Source organism: Chelonoidis abingdonii, chromosome 11, assembly GCF_003597395.2.
Source record: "Chelonoidis abingdonii isolate Lonesome George chromosome 11, CheloAbing_2.0, whole genome shotgun sequence".
NCBI lineage: Eukaryota > Metazoa > Chordata > Testudines > Testudinidae > Chelonoidis > Chelonoidis abingdonii.
Genome location: NC_133779.1, coordinates 36,139,773 through 36,162,056, shown reverse-complemented (window position 1 = coordinate 36,162,056; position 22,284 = coordinate 36,139,773). Strand labels below are relative to the sequence as shown.

General features: G+C 45.8%; 1 protein-coding gene across 1 annotated transcript in view; it reads left to right on the top strand.

The window, feature by feature from the left end:
• The window catches only part of PTPRS (protein tyrosine phosphatase receptor type S), a 200,336-nt gene that overhangs the window by 82,629 nt on the left and 95,423 nt on the right, over nucleotides 1-22,284 (top strand). Inside the window, exon 5 of the mRNA XM_075070885.1 lies at nucleotides 15,212-15,400. Within this exon, the coding sequence (XP_074926986.1) occupies nucleotides 15,212-15,400 (189 nt within the window). The remainder of the gene's footprint in view (nucleotides 1-15,211; nucleotides 15,401-22,284) is intronic.

The window sequence follows — 22,284 nt, the reverse complement described above, 5'->3', positions numbered from 1 at the left end:
GGATGGATCACTTGATGATTGGGGGATTCATCCTGCTTTGAGCAGGGGGTTGGACTAGATGACCTCCTGAGGTCCCTTCCAACTCTGATATTCTATGATTCTATTATTATCTGTTCTGTTCATTCCCTCTGGGGCACTTGGCATTGGCCACTATCAGAAGACAGGACACTGGGCTAGATGGACCTTTGGTCTGACCCAGTCTGGCCATTCTTATGTTCTTATGAGGTTACCATATGAGCAGTGGGGCTGAGGCACAAATGCTCACATTTGCCTGCTCTCTAAGCATCGCTGATTCTGGTCAGCAACCCCGGGAGTGCACCTCACCTGCCCGTGGCATTATATTAAGGGCAGCTTGCTGGGAGTGGCTCTGTTTGCAGCTGGGTGGGAGAAGCTCACTACGTCCTGACTATATTCCCCAGCACCCGTGGCAGCGTTTGTCCTCAGTTGCCTCCCCGTGGCGGGAGCATGGTGCAGGAGCTGTCCCCAGCTATCTCAGCGTAGATGGGGCTGTGTTGGGACATCCTCGCTCTTGCTCGCTCCTTTCCTCCCTCAGATGTTTCAGGTGGCCTTTCTATCTCGGCCCTGTTCTCTTCTGTCCCATGGAAACTCCCTTCTCAGGACGTTTATGGACAGCTCAGGAAGGCTCCATCTTTCTTCTCTGTAATCTAATCCCTGTCATCTAGGGACCCAGGAGAGCACCTGTCATTTGATGTAGTGAGGCTGAGCTCCAGCGGGACAGGTTCCATTCCAGCTTTCTTTCCTTGTCCAGGTCCCTCCCTCCCTCTTTTGGGTAACTCCCTCCCCTGTTCTCCCTTGGGCCCCTTCTTGCCTTTGCCTGCGCCAGTGGGTCTCAGCTGTGGGGGCCATGAGCAGGTTTCAGGGGAGGTCATACACAGAAAAAACAGTTGTGGCAGAACAGGTGGGCCATGGAGTTTCTGTAATATGTTGGGGGGAGGGGAGTGTCTCAGAAAGTAAAAGGTTGAGAATCTCTGGCTTATGCCACATTCTCCCTCAAGACCCCATCTCCCTTTCATTCTCTCGTACCTGTCCCCACTGTAAGGGATATGTCTACGGACTCTTGTTACGTTTCATCTGTTTGAAACATTCTCTGTGAGCACAGTGTGTGTGTTGGGGACTGCCGGGGGGAGATGCAGGGCCTGTTGTCGTTATTCTCCTGCTTTTGATGCCTCCAGATGTTTCCTGCCTACTGGGTGGTTATTTATTAGTCCCAGAAATCTAAAACCGCTACAGCACGGAACAAAGCCAACCTGGTAACGGGAATAAACCCACTTTTGGGGAGGAGAGGTATGAGATTCTTGGTTCAGACAAGAATGTCTTGTAAATCATCCTGATGGGAAGGCCCTATAGGGAATGGTGTATTCACTAGCTGGGAGGGCATTCCCAGCAGGTGTTGCTGTAGGGAAGGAGTGGGAGCACTGCCTGGGTGGGGAGCTCCCATAGGAAATGCTGTAGGAATGTGTTAGATGTCTGTGTACTTCCGGTAAGAGCACTGGTTGTGCAGCTATTTCTGCACCTTTAGTGATAAGTTGAGGAGTTCCCAGCCAGTCTCATGGCAGAGCATGACATATGAGCGCCCAGCCCATCAGGCTGTATGGATCTCTATCAGCTGCAAAGGATTCCTTCCGGTAGCTTTTAAAGTCCTTTTGCTGAATGGCCCATGAGCAAGTTCCTAAGCTAGAAGGGACCATTATGATCATCTAGTCCAGCAGTTCTCAGACTTTTTGGATCATGCCCCCCTTCTTTGTGGCTGTGGTAATTTACACTCTCACCCCTCCCACCACACACGTATATATACCGATGGATGCAGTGGCGGTGCGTCACTTGAATCCGTTTTGACTCTTGTTTTTTCACTTGAGTTTTTTTTTTCCTGTTGCACGAATGAGCCAACAATCCGTTGTGATAAGAGCGAAAGCAAAGCTACGATTGTGGTCCATGCTTACAATTAAACATGCACAATGTGTTGTAGCAAACGGATTCACGTTCAGATGGCAATGACTTTGCATAATGCTAGGCAAGCTTTGCAGAAATCCATCAAAATGCCCAGCACCATCTAGAGACAAATGCACAACTCCATGTGAGGGTCTAATATATCTGGAGGAATCAGCTTGGCTAGTTACTCATTGCTGTGAGTAAAACATGCATGGTCAGAAGCAAGGGAGGGCAAGCAGGGGCATGCCCCCCCTTGCAATCAACAAGGGTGCAGAACTCCTCTGGGGCTGGGGCAGGAGATAGCTCGTCCTGCCCCGGGGCCACAGACAGGGTCGCAGAGGGAGAGCGAGCTCCTCCAGCGGCAGGAGGCACACACACAAAGTGCCCTTCCATATGCGGCCAAATTTGTATTGTTGTGCACGTCCCTGTGCACAGTAAGGTGGGTTTTTTTCCTCTTAAAGTTTCTCACGCCCTCCTGTATGCTTCCCTCCCCCCCCCCGCCCGAATAAATTCCACACACCCTACTTTGAGAACCTCTGATGTAGTCTGACCTCCTGTATAACACAGGCTGGAGAACTGCCCCTGCATAATTCCTAGAACAGATCTTTTAGAAAAACATCCAATCTTGATGTAAAAATTGCCAGCGAGGGAAAATCCACTAAGACCCTTGGTAAATTGTTCCAAATGTTAATGACCTTCACTGTTAAGTGTGTGTCTTATTTCCTGTCTGAATTTGTCTAGCTTCAACTTCCTGCTGTTGAATTGTTTTATACCTTTCTCTGCTTCACTGAAGAGCCCATTAGCAAATATTTGTTCCTCATGTAGATACTTATAGATTAATCAAGTCATCCGTGAATCTTCTCTTTGTTACGCTAAATAGACTGAGCTCCTTGACTCTGTCACTGTAAGGCTTTCTAATCCTTTCATCATTTTCTTGGCTCTTCTATGAACCCTCTCCAATTTATCAACATCCTTCTTGAATTATGGATGCCAGAACTGGACACAGTATTCCAGCAGTGGCTGTACCAGTGGAAAATACAAAGGTGAAATAATCTCTCCAATCATACTTGAGATTCTCCGTTTATGCATTACCTCTTTTGGCCACAGTGTCACACTGGGAGCTCGTATTCAGCTGATTATCCGCCACCGCCCGCAAATCTTTTGAAGAATCACTGTTTCCCAGGATAGAGTCCCCTATCCTGAAAGTGTGGCCGACATTCGTTGTTCCTAGCTGTAAACATTTACATTTAGCCATATTAAAACACACATCATTTGCTTGCATCTAGTTTACCAAACAATCCAAGTTGCTCTGTATCAGTGATCTGTCCTTTTTGTTATTTGCCACTCCCCCAGTTTTTGTGTCATGTGCAAACACTATCAGGGATGATTTTGTTTTCTTCCAGGTCATTTATAATCATGCGAAATAGCGTAGGGCCAAGAAGCAATCCCTCTGAGACCTGACTAGAAACACACCGCTCAGTGATGATTCCTTGTTTACAATTGCATTTTGAGACCCATCCGTTAGCCACCTTTTAATCCATTTAATGTGTGCCCTGTTAATTGTATATTGTTCTAGTTTTTTAATCAAAGTGTCATGTGCTGCCAAGTCAAATGCCTTACAGAAGTCTAAGTATGCTACATCAACACTATCATCTTTATCAACCAAATTTGTAATCTCATTAAAAAAATCAGTTTTTAGTTTGACAGGCTCTATTTTCCATAAAACCATGTTGATTGACATTAATTACATTACCATCTTTTAATTCTTTATTAATTTAGTCCCAAATCAGCTACTCCATTATCTTGCCTGGGATCAGTGTCAGACTGAAAGGCCTATAATTACTCAGATCATCCTCTTTCCCTTGTAAAATATTGACACGTAGTTCCAAGACTTATTTAAAAGCAACATTAACAGTCCAGTGAGCTCCTCAGCCAACTCTTTTAAAGCTCTTGGATGCAAGTTATTTTTAAAATGTCTAATTTTAGTAGCTGCTATTTAACATTCTCCAGAGATACAAGTGGAATGGAATGAATGTTCTCACCATCAAATGATGATTACATCATTTTTCCCAAATACAGAACAGAAATATTTATTGAACACGTCTTTCTTTTCTGCATTATTATTGATAATTTTATCATTTCCATCTAGTAATGGACCAATGCTATTGTTAGGATTCTTTTTACTCCTAATATATTTTAAAAACTTTTATTATTGTCCTTAACTCTGCTGACCATAAATTTCTCCTTGTGTCCCTTTGCTTCCCTTATCAATTTTCTACAATTCCTAATATTTGATTTATATTACTTGCTATCAACTTCCCCATCCTTCCGTTTGTTATGGGGTGTTTTTTTTGTTTTGTTTTTTTTAATTTGTAGCTGCCTCCATTTTTTAACCAGTATAGCCTTCTTCCTCAGTTATGACTTTTGGGGCATCTAGTAAAGTGTTCTTAAACAATTCTGAATTACCATGCACAATGTTCTAATTAAATTCTTCTTCCAAGCTGATTCAGCTCCTAATCGTTTTCAGCTTTTATTGTTTTCAGCTATTGTTGTTCTGGACTTTTTTTTGATTGCGTATTATAAATGTAATCAAGTCATGATTACCTAAGCTGCCATTAATGTTTAGTTCTGTGGTCAGAATCTCTTTATCTATCAAGACAAGGTCTAATATAGAATTCCCTTGTGTTGCATGCAGCTCTTTGTGAGTTAGAAAATTGACATCTATAGTATTTACATAGTCCAAGGATGTTTTAGTGCTGGCAGCATGAGACTTCCAGCATATGTCACTCAAATTAAAGTCCCCCAAGATCACACAGCTTTTTTCCTGCACTTTATAGTTAGGTGTGTAAGGAGCCGGTCATCCTGTTCTCTAGTGTGACTTGGTGAGCTGAATTTATGCACAGGTCTCTGATTTACTGTGATGAACAAAGACCTAACACAAAGCTCATGTAGCAAAGCACCTCCACCTGGGATAGAGAGCACCCTCTTGCTGTCCAGCTGGTGGCCTCCTGTTGTCAAAATGCCAGCTGTCTTTGAAATAGACAGATCCATGGCCCAATCACAACTGGCCCCCCTTCGTGCAGGTGTCTCCGTGCTGCTCACCCAACACCCTTTGTGCAGTTGTGTCCGTGCTGCTCGCCTGATGCCATTCATACCGCCCTGTTTGTCTCTGTCACTCGCCTAGCACCCTTCATGCAGATGTCTCCGAGTCTCCATGTCACTCCTACATTTCTTCACAGTGTGGCACTTAACCTCCCATCAGTGGCATGTAGCAGGTTGTCGCTCCCTATAGAACCTGTGGCCATCACGGCTTAGGAAGGCAGCTCTCTGACAGGACCAAGCCTGTCTTTGGGTGCCACAGAGCGGTCTGGAGCTGTGTTCAATAGGCTGCCACTTATTTCTGGGGAGCTGTGATGTTTCCTGAGGAAGATGCCTTTGTAATAGTTCCCGAGGAAGAGGTTTCCACGACTTGAGCTTAAGAGGAAGCAGCAGAGAGAGCATTTGTCCTACAGTCCTGGTACTAGCAAAGCCTCTGGATTGCCCCAGCAATAGGAACGTGCTGTTTCCGACAGGGGAGCTGCATCATTCAGATAATGAGGAGCTGCGCTTAGCAGCTAGGCTCCTCGCATGCATCGTGTGACAGCGGCTCTTCAGGTACCTGCATCAGATAAGTGTCAGTCAGCGAGACAGACGACAAAACGGGAGTTTGCCTCTCCTGTCTGCATGACTCATTCCGTGTGTAGCCAGGCCCAGCAGAGCCCCATTACTACCGGAACCTCTCCAGCATACCTGCGGTGTGCTGCTCTCAGCAAGCTCTAGCTGTCTGCGCCCACCGGGACCTTGTTAGGTGCCTGTATTAGCTGGCTGGTGTGAGGGTAGCTTGGATCTTCACTTAATGAAATCTGAGTGGGAGCCAGTGAGATGAGGAGCTGGAAGCCTGGGAGGCAGACAGAGCTGCAGGTTGTTTATAGATTTCTCTCCCCTCCGCACCCCACTCCTCTCTCCTCCTCAGTTGAGGTTATTCTTCTCCTGACCTTTCCTTGGCTTTCAGACAGCAGAGATTGACTTCTCTTTACCCTGAGCTAGACCCATTTGTAAGTGCTGGGAGAGTTAAAAGGACAAAGCATGAATCCATTAACCTCTACAATCACAGAGAGACTCTGAAAGATAGCATGCTGGCATCTATTTCTCCTTTCTTCCCCCTCCCTCTCCTTTCACCCCTTCTCCCCTCCCCACCTCACCTGTCCTCTCCTCCTCTTCCCTGGTTGTGTCCCTCATTCCTGTCTTTCTCACCCAGAGAACATAAGTGGTCTGTCACTTGCAGAAGCTGCTACTCTAGTGCGCCATTGAGTGTGGGAACACGGGGCCTGGCTTTAAAGGGCCATGCGGGAATGGGGTAGCAGTCATTCTGCAGCGTGCCGGCTCCGTTGTCATAGGCTTACTCATATACACGTGTGTGCACGTTCATGTCATGCACAGGTATAAGCAGTTACAGGGTTACCGTAGCACCTGTACAGGTGGTCAGAGGAACAGAAAGAGAGGGCACCCTCCCCATTGGTGCTTCAGGGGTCAGAGTTAGCCCCCTTTGCCTATACACTTAGGAATCAGCTGCCCCAGGATCAGACCCCTGAAGCGCCTGATGTCTTGAAAGCTGTGCCCAGCAGATAAGAGGTGGTGTCCCTTTGGTCAAAAGCAGGAAGCAAAGACACGTCAGGAGCAGAAGAACTCAACAGCTCCTCACGGGACAGATCCTAAAGTGGGTACTATTCAACTTCCAGGAGTGTCTTTCTGACTCGATCCAGCCTGGCTGGTTTTTCTTTCCTGCTCCATTTCCCAAGGGGTCTGAGCCTTGGAAGAACTCGAGATACGAGCCTTGCGGTCCCTCTAACCCTATGATTCTGTGATTCTCAAGAGTGGCTGCTTTTCCCCACGTGGCCAGAGTTTGTGCCTGCATAGCTGGTCCTGCAGGGTGTGGAGAAAGCAAGAGAAATGGGGGAGGTTATGAAAGTGTTTTTCAGTTGTTGCTGACTGCAGCTGCTGACATTCTCCATGGAAGCCTACAGAAAAGGGAAAGTGGTTGGCACAAGCACCCCACTTCCAGCCTGTGGAGTTTCTCTAGGCTCCACATACACGGGAGGATTGCCCTCCCCCCCCATAAACAGATTGTATTTTTCCATCCCCTTCTTCAGACAGCACAGGAGGAGTAACCAGGGACAGATGTTTGCTACAGCAGGCTGGGCAAATGCACAGCACATTCGGACGGCCTCATGCCATCATGTTCAGCAGCAGCTTGGGGTGGGTGAGTGCTCTGTACCTGATGCAACTGTCTATCTAACTGCCCTTCACCATCAGGAGGCAGCAGGCCTGGTGGCTGTGTTGAGGACAGACTGTGAAATTGAGGGGGGGAGAGAGAGAGAGACACGCTGATGTTGGGAGGAGCAGAAGAGGTTCAATGAAGAGGGGGTGCAGGGAGAGGAGTAGCTGAGGAAGTTAATTAGGGAGGAACAGGGAAAAGCATTGGGGAAGGATCTGGGGTTAGCTTTGAGACAGGGCTTAAATTTAGCTGGAGCTGTCCAGAGCAGAGCTCTGGTAAATATTTTCAAACCCACGAGGCAGAAGCCCTGGGGCTCTGGGAAATACTCTGAGAATTTGAACCACAGAGAGGAAGGAGCTGGGTCTAGAGAGAGAGAGAGAGGCTGCTTAAAGGGAGGGAAGTAGCTGGACAGAGATGTTAGCTTTCCAGCAAGGATGCTGTGGGCAGAGAGCCACGCATGCATACACACAAAGAAGTTGGAACTGATGGCCAGAGAGCAGGATCAAGGGGAAGGCAATTCTCTGTCTAGTGGCTGTGTCCTCTCCCAGACACACATGGGCCTGGTATGCATGACTTCTGAAAGCTGGAATTGGACTGTACTTTTCACAGGCATTCATTCCAGCATCCACGCTGGCTGCCTGCTCAAGGATTATCTTTATGCTTCTACAGGATGGAGGGGAATTGGCTGGGTAGTGTAAACCCAGACTCCTAGGAACCAAGGGATTAAATCCCAGCAGGGTCAATTTCATCCTTCGCCCTGCAGCAGTTGATACATTGAGTTCCATGCAGTTCACCCTTTTGTGTGTAGCTTTTAGATGCAACTTGAAAAAAAAACAAAAAAACCTTCCATTCCTTCCATATGGATCTTGTAAAAGTAGATGTTTGACCCTGTACATGTCTGAGGATAAAATTCCCCTGCCCCCACAACTTGTACAACGCTGTGTACTGGCTACAACCATGGCTGTACTTTGGAAAACTTTGAGATGAACATGGCTCTATAAATCTGAGCTTTCTTATTACTATTAGGGAAGCCTGTGAGAACCTGCTATAAGCAAGGTTGCAAAACTCTCTCCATTGCAACACCTTGTTTTTTGCAGGTGTTTGTAATTGTCCTAAACAGTCACCTTCTGTGCTGAAGTTTTCTACACGTGATCCCTACCCAAAGGTAATGCCCAGTGTGGGTGTGTGGAAGGCTCAGGCAAAACCCCATCTGCCTTTTTTTGAGATCAACAAAGCAGTGACTGGTGAAGCTGGGAGTGGAAATTTGGGTGAGACCCAATTTATGGTGGATGGGCAATGACCAGAGATCGGACATCGTAGCAAATCTCTGAGAGGCAGGATTGTATGGGGGTGACTGGGTGCAGAGAAGGGATTTGAGTGCATGGAGCCTGAGTGCTGGGCTGGCCAATGAGGAGGAGTGATCCCGATAGTCCCACGGGCAGGCATGGATTACGCCAGGGCAGTAGAGGCAGATTGGCACCTACACGGAGCCCAGCTCTCACCAAATTTGTCCAAGGCTGGGAGAAGTTTGCAACTCTGGGCAGAGGCAGTGACGGGCAAGGCAGGCTGCTTCTCTGTTCCCTGCCACCCATGGCATTCCACAGATAGACTGAGAGCCTACTTTTTAGCTTAGGGGTTCCTGATCCACAACCTGATGGAAGTTGACATCTGCATTCACACAGGCTCAGATTTGGGTGAGTCTGGTAAATTAATTGGGTGAGCCATGGCCCACTCATGTCTATGCCCATGCAGTGGAAATAAATAAATAATACTTTTCCAGTTTTGAATGCACAGTTGAAAGTGTTGAGTCCGAAAGGGGCATACTTAAAAAGAGTGAAGTTTGCATTTTTTTTGTTTTTAAATTGCTTTACTAACTTTAAAAGCTCTCACTAGATTTTCTTCAAAATTGACGGTTGGTAGATCTTGATTTGACCTACAAATTAAGCCAAGTCAGAAGAAAATTAGTTCATAGATTCAAACATTCCAAGGCTAGAGAGGGACCACTGTGGTCATCTAGCCTGACCTCTGGCATAACATAGGCCATAGAACTTCCCTGAAATAATTCCTGTTTGGATGTTTTTGTAAAAGATATGCTTTATTTCAATCTTGATTCTAAAAATGATGCATAGGTATAGAAAGACATGCTTAGCCTGCAATGCTGCAATAGCAGATTCAAGCCATCAGACTTGTGCCCTTTGCCTACAAGCGTGCAAGTTTCTAATAGCGTTGCTAGGCACCAGTTGGCTTTTGCTGGCTGGTCTTGTCAGTTATAAAATTGTGTGGTTGCCTGTTTTTTGTTTTTTTTCCTTTCTCTTAAAAAAACCAAAAACCTAGGAAACGAATACAACATAATGAAATGTTATGGTTTTGTAGCTAAACTCTTAGTCAGAATATATGAAATTGAAGGTTGGACACACAACTGTGCCTTAAGATAGTCTTCAATTATATAATTACAGGGACCCTCCCATCCTGCAGAATCTAGAGCCTATGCTCCAGCCTGAACCCAGAAGTCTACACAGCAGTGAAACAGCCTCACATCCCAAGCCCGCAAGCCCAAGTTGGCTAGCATGGGCCAGACGCGGGTGTCTAGTTGTTGTCTAGACAAACCCAGTGTCACAGCTAAATACAAGAGTGGAACAGATAAGGAGATAACACATGTTGCAAGAGACAATTCAAGCTGAAGTGGGCAAGTAACATCTCTACAGTTGAGACAAAGGAGGGTTAGTGTGTTACAGATTGTAGGAATGAGCCATAAATCCAGTGTCTTATTAAATCCATTATTTTTGGTGTCTAGCAGAGTTATGAATTTAAAACTCATCTTCTGAAGGAGTTGGACAGGTTTTCTTTGAGGAGGAGGACTGAGGGATCATTCTGTGAAAGTGTTGGTCCGCAGGGGATAGAGTGTTTTTACTTTTTATCATTTTTCTGTGTGCGCTTATTGGAGAGCACAGTGATTGTCTCGTTTCACCCACGTTGTTGTTATTGGGACATCTAGTGCACTGGATGAGGTACAAAGAGAAATCATATTGGATCAGCGTATCAAAGGCATATCATGCACACACACGCAAGAGATCAGAGCTCATTCTGGGTTCTCATGGCCTTATGAGCAAGGTGCAGGAATGGGACTCAGCAGACTTGGGTTCTTCTCTTCCTGGCTTTGCTGTCGACTTTTGGTGTGATTTTTGGGCAAGTCGCTTCTGCTCTCTGTCCCTGCTTCTGCAGTGGTGATAATCCTGGGGGGGTAGGAGGGTGTTGATGTGAGGCTTAGTTTATTAACATATGTCAAACTCTATGAGATCTGGATGTCTGTAGAGAAGGGCAAAGGGTACTCTCACTTATGCATTTCCTGGCATCCAGGTACTTGACTATGCGTCCTTCATGTTGCTTCAGCATAGCATTTAATACATAGGACATGCACCTTTTAAATGATTAAACAATCCTGCCAACCCCAGGGAAAAGAGCAGCAGCAACCCCCGCTTTATCTCTCTTCCTCATCCTCATTTCCAGCACAGTTAATTATCTCAACACAGAGCTGCAACCTTCCAGAGCGACAAGGAGACAGCGCTGGCGAGTGCTTTTGCTTGCTAGTCCGTGACCTCGGCGTTATTTGTATGATTGTGTGCGTGTGAGTGCATGTGCCCCAGACGGTTTGATGTATTTTTTCCCCCCAGCGCAGAGCATGTCCGCTGGTAGGATTTATTATAAATGAATACTGAAGCACCCTGTCCTTTTCTCTCCACTTTCTCACGCTACTTTGTTCAGTGGCCTTGAGGTAATTCACTAGCTTTTCCCCAGGGGAGGCCTTTTAAACCATTAAATCCAAGAGCAGGTATGGACAAGGTGCTTGGGAGACTCTAATAATGCAGCAAGCACAACACCTGGAAATGTTTCCCTACAAAGCCAATGTGAGTCAGCTGCAGACATCTGCCCAGAGGTGTCCTCCAGGTTTCTTCATCTCGCATCATGAGGCTTCTGTTCTTGGAGATGCCTGGACTACTTTTAGAAATAGAACTCGCAGTCCAAGCCAGGCAGTTTGTAGTAGGTGTGGTTTGGTGTCTGGCAACTGGGAAGAGGGGTTTGTTCATGTCTTTTGGGGGATTGAGCTGATTGCATTATTGTAGGAAATCCAGTTGTTAAGGGATGAAGAACAGTCTCACTTTCCTGGAAGGAAGGAAATCCGAGCACTTGAATCAGTGGAAAATGATGTGTTTGGAGATGCTTCCTCTGCTGATCTGATCACGCCTCTAGCCGCGATTGTTTTAATTAAACTCAGAGGAATTCTGCACAATGTGCTGCAAGATTAACATTTTTGTTTAATTAGAAACACTCAGTAATAATAGTTGTAACAGGCCTTCCCCAACGCATGCACACGCTTACACTCACACATGCACCCTGCCAGTCAAGAGGGCTATTCTCTCTGCGGATTAATTGGTTTGTGAAATTAACAGATTCGGGTTTGAGCCAGGTGGAGTAGCATCACCAGGAAACTGAATGCATGCAGTAATCAATAATGATGTCATCTTCAGCCAATCAGACATCGGCTACTTTAACAACATGCAACAGCCTGCTTAAAAAGGGGAAGAAAATGCATTAAAAGCCTGGCTGAAATGGGCATAGGCAAAGCAGTTCCCAGGCTGCATCTTTGTCCTGAGCTCACTCTTGGATGGGCCTGTGTAGTGCAGCAGATATGAGCTGCAGGAATGCATGCTGCTCAGAGACTGCTGCAATACCCAGCCACAGCTCGGTCTCCTGGTGTAGCTCAGTCCCTTAAATTGGTTTCTATATTCCAATACAGAAAGCAAATTAAGACCTTCCCTTGACTTCCTTTTGAGACACTGTTTGGGGCTCCAGTCCTGCATGTTGTCAAGTGTCTCTCAGCTCCCAACAGCACGCAGGATTAGGGCCGGTAATCCATGGCATGTCCCAGCTGCTTTTATTATTATTAATCTTTTATTTGGATAGCACCCAAAATCCCTCCCCCTGCTTGGGGGATCCCTTGTGTTAGGTGCTGCACAAAGATGTAGCGAAAGACAGTCCCTGCCTGCTTGTGGAGTGGAAACAGAATAATATGAGCCACTCAAAAAGCCCTGTCACCTAAGTATCCTAAAACACGCCACGCACATGAAATCACAAAACAATCTTGAGAGGGACCAGAGGAGGATTATTAATACCCCCATTTTACCAGATTGGGGGTGGGGGCAGAAATGGAGCACAGAAAGGGGACTTATCCAAGGTCACAAAACCAATCTACAGCAGAGCCAGGGACAGAACCCGGCAGCCAGTCTCACAGACCCCTAACCAGGCTCCGCTATACGTTTAAATGGTGAGAGAAGTTCTTCTTTATTCTGCCCCGTGGATGAATTTGATGCAATAAATATGGGCTCGTGTATTAAACTGTGGCAAGCTGTAATTGCAGTGCCGTCCCTTAGGCCTTGTCTGCACGCAGTGCTTGTCTGCCATAACGATATCTGTTAGGAATGTGATTTTTTTTCCTGAGATAGTTGTAATCGGTACAGCTCCTAGCGTGGATGTGGTTGTATTGGTATAAAGGTGCCTAGTACGCCAATATAATTTATTCCCCTTCCTGTATGGGAATAATAAAGCAGCTTTATACTGATAGATCAGCGCCTACACCAGGGGATCTGTACTGCTTTAGCTACACTGCTAAGAAGTGGTACAGGTTTTGTGTGTAAACAAGCCCTTTGCTTGTACATTAACCTGACTTCTGCTTAGTGCTTTGCCCTCTTGACGGATCAGTAGCTGTGAATGGACACTGCAGGCCCCTATTGCTCCCTGCATGCTCAGAGGAGGGAGGCTGCTTTTGAAAATTCGGACAGTCTAAGCATTTATCCTGTTAATCTCTGCAGTATGCGAGCGTTGTTAAGAACTGCGTTTCTTAGGGCTTGCATAGTGCTCCGCTGCTTCCAAGCATTGTACAAACCTTGACTCCATACCTCAGCGATGTCCCCAGTTTTACAGGTGAGGGAACAGAGGAACAGCAAAATGCAGTAACTCACCTAAACCACACAGTTAACAGAGCCAGCATTAGGACCTGGGAGTTGTGGCTGCCTCTCATTTAAAAGAGAGGGGTGGGGGAAGAAGCAGCAAGCCTAGGCTTCCAGTTCCTCTCTTTTGTCACATTGTCCCTTGGGTTCAGCCGTATGTGTGGTACACAGCTTGGCCTGTCACCTGGGAACACAGCTGGGTGTGAGAAGGATGCAACCTCACCATTGCATTGGAAATGGTCTGCGATGTTTCACAATCCTGGGCATTGGAGGCTGGGTTTTTGAAAAGCATTCCACATCGGCGTGCCACTGCCAATGAAAACACCCATTGTCTTCAGCGTGAGCAGATTTAGACCAACACTGAGGGCGCTGGAAAAATCCCGTCCTTCAATTTTTGTGCTGTGTCTCACCCACCCCCCTGGACTTGAACCCAAGGATCCTTGGGCTCCTAATGCATCAACACAGGCATTAAAGGAGAATCTCTGTAAGCTGTCCCCATGTTGCTTATATCCTCTTTGCAGGCTGCCAGGCATGAAGGATGTTTCATCACTAGGAAAAACGGTGTGTCCTTAACTCGTGTTAGTCAACACGTGGTACCTAATGCAAAGTAAAATCCTAGAGAATGCAAGTCACTCTGTAGTTTTTAACTAGAGTTTTTAAAATTTAGCCACAAAATTTGATGTTTCAGCTAAAACAAAATATTTTTTTTGGACAAATTTTATCTCTTTCAACAAAATTTTGTTGGGGAAGAAGATCTTGAAAAAACATTTTTTAAAATGTCTGAGGCCCGCTTTTGACATATTCCAAATGGAAAGTTTCAATACATTTGTTTTGAAATGACATTTTGTTTTGAAATTTACTTATATATATATATATTAAAAATGGTTAAAATTGAAATAAAATGTTTTGATTGACCTAAATGAAATTATTTTTTCTAGAATTTCATTTTATGGAAAATTTCAAAATTTTGATTTTTTTCGTTCCAATTTGAGATTTTTGATTCCCCCCCTAAATTTCCACATTTTTTGCGGGATGGAAAATCCGTTTTCCAAGTCACTCTAGGTTTTAGCATGAGTTAGCATAGTAAAGACTATGGGACAGCCTGTCCCATGTTTGTTTTTATGAGTTAGCTAACTCGAATTAAGACTGCACCTTTTTCCCTAGGAAAGACAAGCTCTAGAGGAGTACTCTAGACTAGGGACTGGCTTGCTGCATTCCTAAACTATGTCAGGGAAATCTCAGGGACAGGCAAGGAGGCTGCCGCGGTCTGGCGCCGGTCCATGGACCAGTCATTGAGAAACCCTGGCCTAGAGGACAAGAGGGTAACCATGAACTGTTTTGTAGCTGTTGGTGTGTGTCTCTCTTGTCCTAGAATCTCAGCAGTTGAAATTAATAACCTTAAAAATCATGCTCTGTCTGAAAGAGTTTTGCTTCCTGTTGTTACCAAGTGTCCCCTGAGGTAACTACAGCTGAAAGATTTTTCCCCTCCTTTCTCAGCTAGTTTCCACTGTCCATTTGACATGACTTCACACACAGTCACTTTCACTCTTGTGCAGTTGGCTGATTTCTGAGGCTCTCTGGGCAATGAGGGAAAGAAGAACTTTAAAAAAAAAAAGAAAAAAAAAAACCACAGGAAAATGTGACCTGTTCAGATTGTGATGTCTTTGACTCAGAGATAGTCTTTCCATTTGTGCAGTCCCTGCACAACAAGGCCTCGGTTGCTGTTTGGAGCCGCTTAGCTGTAATACGAATAATTGTAAAGCCACGACAATTGAGAGGGGGCCATATTGGAGAATATTTTGAACTCGCTCTTTGAAATAGATTGAGTTTCTTGCCGACAGTATCTCTTTAGCTTACTCTGTTGAATTAAGCTTCCCCGCTACCACCCCGATCTTGAAAGGGTACTAAACTAAGCCACTTCTCCTTTGCTCTCCTCCCACAGAAGACCAGTTGCCTTCTGGCTTCCCAAACATTGACATGGGACCCCAGCTGAAGGTGGTTGAGCGCACACGGACGGCCACCATGCTGTGTGCAGCCAGCGGGAACCCAGACCCGGAGATCACATGGTTCAAAGATTTCCTTCCCGTTGACCCCAGCGCTAGCAATGGGAGGATAAAGCAGCTGAGATCAGGTAAGGTCTCCTTGCGAGCCCAGTAGGGAGTGAACCCTGGAACTGGCCCAAAAGAGAGTACTTGAGCAGAGCTTTCTGGGCGGAATGATGACTGGTGAGAGCCAACCCCATTGGCCTGTGGATTAAAATATAAGCAGTTCTACAGAAGACCTGGTAAAATGGCTCTGAGCTCCCCTAAGGTGGTTGGGTTGGTGGTAGTTTCCTTCATTTTCTTCTTCATCTTCTGCACCCATCCCCCAAGTTGATTGACAGGAAACCAAACTCCACTGAGAACCTGGTTCCCTTCCCAGGGAAGCTGGTAATTTGGCAACACTCATGGAATGGTGCTCTGCCTAACCAGGGGGACCTATAGGAGTGGAGGGGGAGTTAGGTAACAGAGGTGGGGAGAGGTGGGTCATGCTCCGACGTTGAGCTGTATAAATGAAGGAAGGAAGGTGACAGCACCAAGCATCCCCATATCGGGATCAGGACCATAGCCACGACAGCTGTGTATTGTCACAGCTGGGACGGTCCCATCCATGGTGTGGATGGGGCCTTCCGCAGCCTGTGGCAGAACCAGGCCTCTCATAGGATCCCTTTGGTATCTAATCCTTTTGGGTCTATCGCCTTCCTGAAGCCATTGCCAGAGAGCAGTTCTGAGCATTCTCAAGTCAACCTTAGGTAGTGGGTGGCAATGGAGTGGTACTCCGTAAACAGATGTACCCCAGCTCTGTGGCTGTTGTCAGTTCTCTGTCTTCCCCCATCTGTTCGTCTGTCTGTCCTTTGCTGGTTGTGAATGTTAGTATGGCATCTTTCATTGTTCACGTTTCAGGAGCAGTTTGTGTGTATGCGTGTGCATGTAAGTAAAACAACATGCGTGTCTGTGCATGTGGTTTTATTTCTGACAGCTACAGATAAAGCACTGTCAAATTGTCCCGTTTAAAAATATCCATCCTTTCTCACTCGCACAAAGTTGCCTTTGGGAGCTTCACCTCTCAATGGAAAGTAAAACAAAAGCAACCTTTTAGATCAGGGGTCGGCAACCTTTCAGAAGTGGTGTTCTGAGTCTTCATTTATTCACTCTAATTTAAGGTTTTCACATGCCGGTTACATTTTAAACATTTTAGAAGGTCTCTTTCTCATAAGGTCATATTATATATAACTAACTATTGTATGTAAAGTAACAGGGTTAAATGATTTAAGAAGTGTCATTTAATTATTAAAATTAAAATGCTGACTTACGCTTTGATGGCCAGCCTCGCTAGCCTCGCTGCCGCCGGGGGTTTGTTCACCTAGGCTGGGCAGCAGGGCGAGGCAGGGCTGTGGCTGGGACCCTAGACCTGGGGTAGGGGTCGGGTTTTCAGGGTCAGCGCAGAGGTGCTGTTGTGTGGGGGGGGGTGCAGGGCAAGCTGGGTGTTGGGGAGGGGGTTCAAGGGTCAGGGCAGAGGGATGGGGCTGTGGGGGTGCAGGGCAGAGGGATGGGTGTGTTGGGGGGTTCAGGGCAGAGGGATGGGGCTGTGGGGATGTAGGGTAGAAGGCTGCGTGTTTGTTGGGGTGGGACGGGTTCAGGGCAGAGGGCTGGGGAGTGCAGGGCAGAAAGCCGGGTGTGGGGAGGGGTTCAAGGGTCAGAGCAGAGGGCTGAGGGGCATGGGGGGTGCAGGGCAGAATGCTGAGTGTGTGGGGGGGTCAGGGCTGGGGGCGTGGGGGGTGTAGGACAGAAGACTGAGTGTGTGGGGGGGATCAGGGCAGAGGGCTGCGGTGCTCGGCTCGTAGGGGTGCTCCCAGCCCCCTGCCCTGAGCCGCTCAGGGCAGGGGGCTGGAAGGGATATGCCCTGTTTTCCCCCCCCCTTTCCCCAAGGCTCTGTCCCTACCTCTCTCTGTCTCCTCCAGGGAACTGCGAGTACGCTGTTGCTCTTCCCCCCTCTCCCTCGCTAGGGCCATCAGCTGATCGGTGCAGGGAAGGAGAAGGGGCGGGGCAGAAAAGCACCACTCTGGGGGAAGAAGTGGGGGAGAGGGAAGCTTGGCTGCCGCAAGACCAAGCTTCTGCCTCCTGCCCCCGCAGGGGAGAGCGGTGGGCGGGGGCGCTGAGTGGGGCTGGGGGCCGGGACCGCTCAAAATCAGCTCACGCCGCCAAACTGCAGGTTGCCGACCCCTGGTTTAGATTTTTGACCACAATTCAGACTTGCCTCTTTAAGCCAGTCTGGAGAGTACACAGCTATCTGATTGGGCTTAACTAGACCTAGCCTCACTTTAGTTGCCCTGAGGAGCATAACCCTTGTTCAGCTATGAGATGGAGCATTTTTAAGAGCTTTTCCTGGCACAGGAACAGGGGAGGGAAGGGGGAAGAGGCTTTAGCATGGGAACTGGGGTTGCTTTTTGGGAGCCTCTTGTGAGGCTCAACCATTTTGCAAGTCAGTCAAGGGGGTAACAGCCAGTTACTGCTACCCAGGCCGCCCCTGGCTCCGAAATCTTCAGGTCTGATTCTTGTAATGCAAGATTTGAATGTCGGAGAACATGACAAACTCATTGCTCTTTTGTCCTGTTTGACATAGGATGAGTTCAAAGAATTTTGATACTGGAGGGCCAGCCTTGACTGGTTAAAGGTTAATTTCCTTGTTTATGTCCACATTCCAGTTATATAATGTTTCCTCCCCATCAGATATTTTGCATTCCTGTTGCCCAGAAAAATTAATTTCCTAATTGCTTTGTTTTCTAGAACTTTATAACAGCAAAGGTTCGGCCCAAGAGAACACTGTCTCCTAAACGTAAGGCCTACATTTCAGATTTAAAAAAAAATGGGGTGGAGATTTGTAAAATTTAATTAATATTCTTTGAAAAGAACACCGGAGCAATTTAGGATCTTAAATCCCCTCCAGGAGACTTTAGGCTCCCGAGTCACTGAGGCACTTCTAAAAATTTTCCCCGAGATGTATGGAAGCAGTTATATATTTAGGCTGAAATTTTCAAAAGTGCCTGTGTTTTTTTAGAATCATCGGGTTTTGGGTGCCCAACCTGAGATATCTTAGAGGGGCCAGATCTTCTGACCTCTGACAATCAGGCCCCATTAAGATGACATACGCTGGGCACTCATAAACTAAAGCACCCAAAATCACAAGGCACTTTTGAAAACATAGTCCATTTTTGTTTAGTTCAGTGACAAGGATTGTTTTACTTATACATTCTGTTGCATCACTGGAAACTCAGATACAACTTTACTGGGCTGGTCCATAAGACCCACAAATTAATTTCACAGTGGCCCCCATTCAGCACAGCTCTTATGCACGTGCTTGAACGCTTGCTGAATCAGGGTGGATTCTTGATTTAAGAGCCTTCAAACACAAATGAAACTGATCTCCCTTAGTTTCATTGCATATGTGCTGGGTGAAATGCAAATAAAGTTAACCAGTATAAATACTGAAAGATAAATTAGAATGTTAAAATGCTTTGTGTCCATAACAGGAGGTATTACTAACAAGTTTTCAGATTATTTTTAACACAATTATGATCGTGACATATCCCTTTATATTTCCTAGCTGTGCTCGATTTGATATTTCATTTAGAGCCACCTACTAAATTCACTTTTAGACTATTATCCCAATAAATCATTTAGCTTCTGTACAGGATGTTTGTTCCTCCAGATAAATCTGCTTTTTAGGGACCCGGGTGGAATTGACATCATTTATAGCTGTTTAGAAAGTCAGTCTTCTTGAAGCAGTAAACTCACAAAACACTGAAAGGGACCTTTTGTCCTTTTTACAGACCTGTCACTTCTTTCTCCACTTCGGGGGGAGTGTGTTCTATTGGTTAGAGCAGGAGATTGACTACCAGGACTCTGAGGTTCTATTCCTGCTTTGATTCCATTTGTGGCCTGATTTTCAGGGAAGCTGAAGTCACTGGAAACTCCATATGCTCAGTACTTCTGGGGAAACAAGACCACTGATTTCTGTCTCTCCATTCACCCATTTGCCAAATGGGTTATGATGTTGCCGGGCTTTTTTAATTATTGTTTCCGAAGAGCTTGTCTATTCTCCAATGACAAGTCCTATAGAAATGCAGCATAGTATATTCCTCTTATAAAGATGGAAATAAGGATGCCAGGCAGACCTAGCAGGCGTCATGCATCTTGCAGGGCTCATGCATTCCTGCACAATTGATAGAATGTCATTCATTTACTCAGTGCCCTGTAGCCTAGGGGAAGGTGCATTGAACTATAAGCCGGGTGTCCGTGAATTCTAATCAGAGCTCTTTCACTGACTGTTCTTAATATTTCTGTGCACTTCACAAGCCCTTATTAAGCAAGGCCATATATCTACCTTATAGGAGGCAGCTATCATTCCTCGATTTTACAGATAGGATAACTGAGAGGTAGGATAAGGTCACTGCAGTCAAGAATCCAGGGCTCTATTATGACAGACCCAAATCTCATTCACTTTGCCACACTACGTTTCAGAAAAAATAGGCCAAAATATGCATTTGTGTAACCCACACTAACACAGGGTGGATCTTTGTTCCTATCTAGTGGCTAGACAGCAGAAAAGTTTGAACCTGTTACTGCCCGGTGCTAATGTAGTTAGCTCAAATAGTGGAGCTTATGCTTTTCATTCTAGAGATCCCAAGTTTAAACCCAGGAGATAAATCAAACTAAGACTTCTTTATCCTTGGCTGTGCTGTCTCTAACTCTAACCACTAGACCTTACTCTACTCCTGGAAACAGGAATCATGGACTCCTGTTCTCCAACATTCTAAATGCTAGTTCATAAATAGTTGTCTCCCACTTGGCCAGCTGCTCCTTGCAGAGAAGGGTATGCCTTCCTCCTCCAATAGCTGAAGTAAAGGAGGGTTGTGTTATACATCTGATGGTTATGGGGCTCAAAGCTGGCTGGTGTCCCATGTGGAGTGCAATCAATGTTAGCGTAAGGATGCTGGAATAATTGTCTAAATTATTTTACACTGCAGGACATTATATTTGGATGTGAATTTAGATATTACATTAGTAAATTTTTTTCCCGTTAGGGTTGTGCATAGCGTGCTTGTATTTTGGTTAACAGGGGCTGTCACTTTAAGAACTGGATGTGGCTGACTGCATGTGTTAGGGTGACCAGATAGCAAGTGTGAAAAATCGGGATGAGGGGGTAGTAGGAGCCCATATTATAAAAAAGCCCTAAATATCGTGACTGTCCCTATAAAATCGGGACATCTAGTCACCCTAGTGTGTGTGTTTGTGAGGAATGTAATGTGTGGGAGATGTTGCCTGAGAGTGCGGAGCAGGGTAGAGAAACCTTACCTGTGTGAGCTCCACAAATGTCCAAACTCAGTTGGATACATTTATCTTTCCAGAAAGCAGATCTCGCTCTTGAGGGTGTAGCACTCGCTCATATTGGGGTGCGGGATGCCTCAGGATATTGCTACGGTGCTGCAGAGCCTTTTGCCTGAAGGGCATCAATAGGAAGCCTGCTCAGCTCAATAGGGATTAAAAGTCATTGCCCGCTAATGGACATGTGGTGGCCCCTGTACAAGATGACTTTAATGGGTTTCCATTACATATCCCACATCACAAGCTAACCACCACTGTTGCCACTGCTTGGCAGGCTCTCACCAGAAAGGCCAAGAATCTCATGGGCCATAGAGACTCAAATGCCTGTTACTTGTAGAGGAGCTCTCCCCAGATTGGGACTGAGATGTGCTGGCAGGACGGTGTGTATGGGAACCTTCCCATGCTGCTGCTCTGTATAGGAACAGATACAGTAGGAGAGAATGCACCCTGTTGAGTTAGACTGAGTTTATGGCTGTGTGCAACTAGTTGCAACCATGAAAATTAGCTCATTGCTTGTTTTGCATAAAATATCACACATGGAGCTGCCCAAAATTGACTGTTCTGTCTGTACCTGATTCTTTTTTTATGCTAAAGCCTTTACATTTCTCTAGCGTTGCAGAGCGGCTTTACAGTGGGCATATATTCCATTTACACTCACTTTGAGGTCCTTTTATACTGCTGGAGCGGGGCAGCGGGGCTTCAGTGTTACTAAGGATCAGGAAATCTGAATTTAGGGACATTATCCATAGACACCCTTTTTCCATCTAGGATTTGTTCCTCCCTAACGCTTTCCAGGTTATTGGAAATAATTTAACTCTTGACAGACATTGGGCCAACTAACCCTGAGCGTCCCTGAAGGAATTAAAAGCTGAGATTTTTCAAAGGAGCATGAAGAAGACATCCAAATTTGGGTACCCAGCTCCCTAAGGCTTTTTTGAAAATCTCAGCCCAAGGATTGTCTAGTTGTTACATGAACAAAAAATGTTCCTTCTGTATGTTGTTGAGAGAGAAATTTACACTTCAGGACTACACAATGGAATTGGGTCAAGCCAATGTCTGGTGCCTGCCTGTGTTACATAGAGGGGAAAACAAGAGATACTTTGCAGCCATCTTCTTAAACCTTATGAGCACTGAACCCTTTTGTATTTTGTTTGTCGTCTTCTGCTTTTGAAATAACTGGCTATAACAAACTTTTATTTTTCTTTTCCTTTCTGTTTTTCATTATTTTTAACATTCAGAGACCTTTGGTAAGTTTTGTTCAATTTAAAAAAAGAAAACAGAAACAAACCTGCTAATGTCCAGATTTGTAACCCTCGTCCTTTAAACTAATTCCTTCTTAACAGCTTTTTCGAGAGGCATGCTGTGCATTTCTTGTACTAACTCCTTCAGTAGGGATATTCTGCCCTCTTAATGAACTTCCGCAGGGGTATTGCAGGCTACAAAAATAACCATCACCATCATAATTAGTTATATTTCCTCATATAGATATGTTTTAAACACAAACCTCCTAACATTGGATAGATTTTTTTCGTAACTTAGCAACAGTTGTCCTGGAATTCCCCAGTTAGACCGTAGCTTTTACCCTGGAACT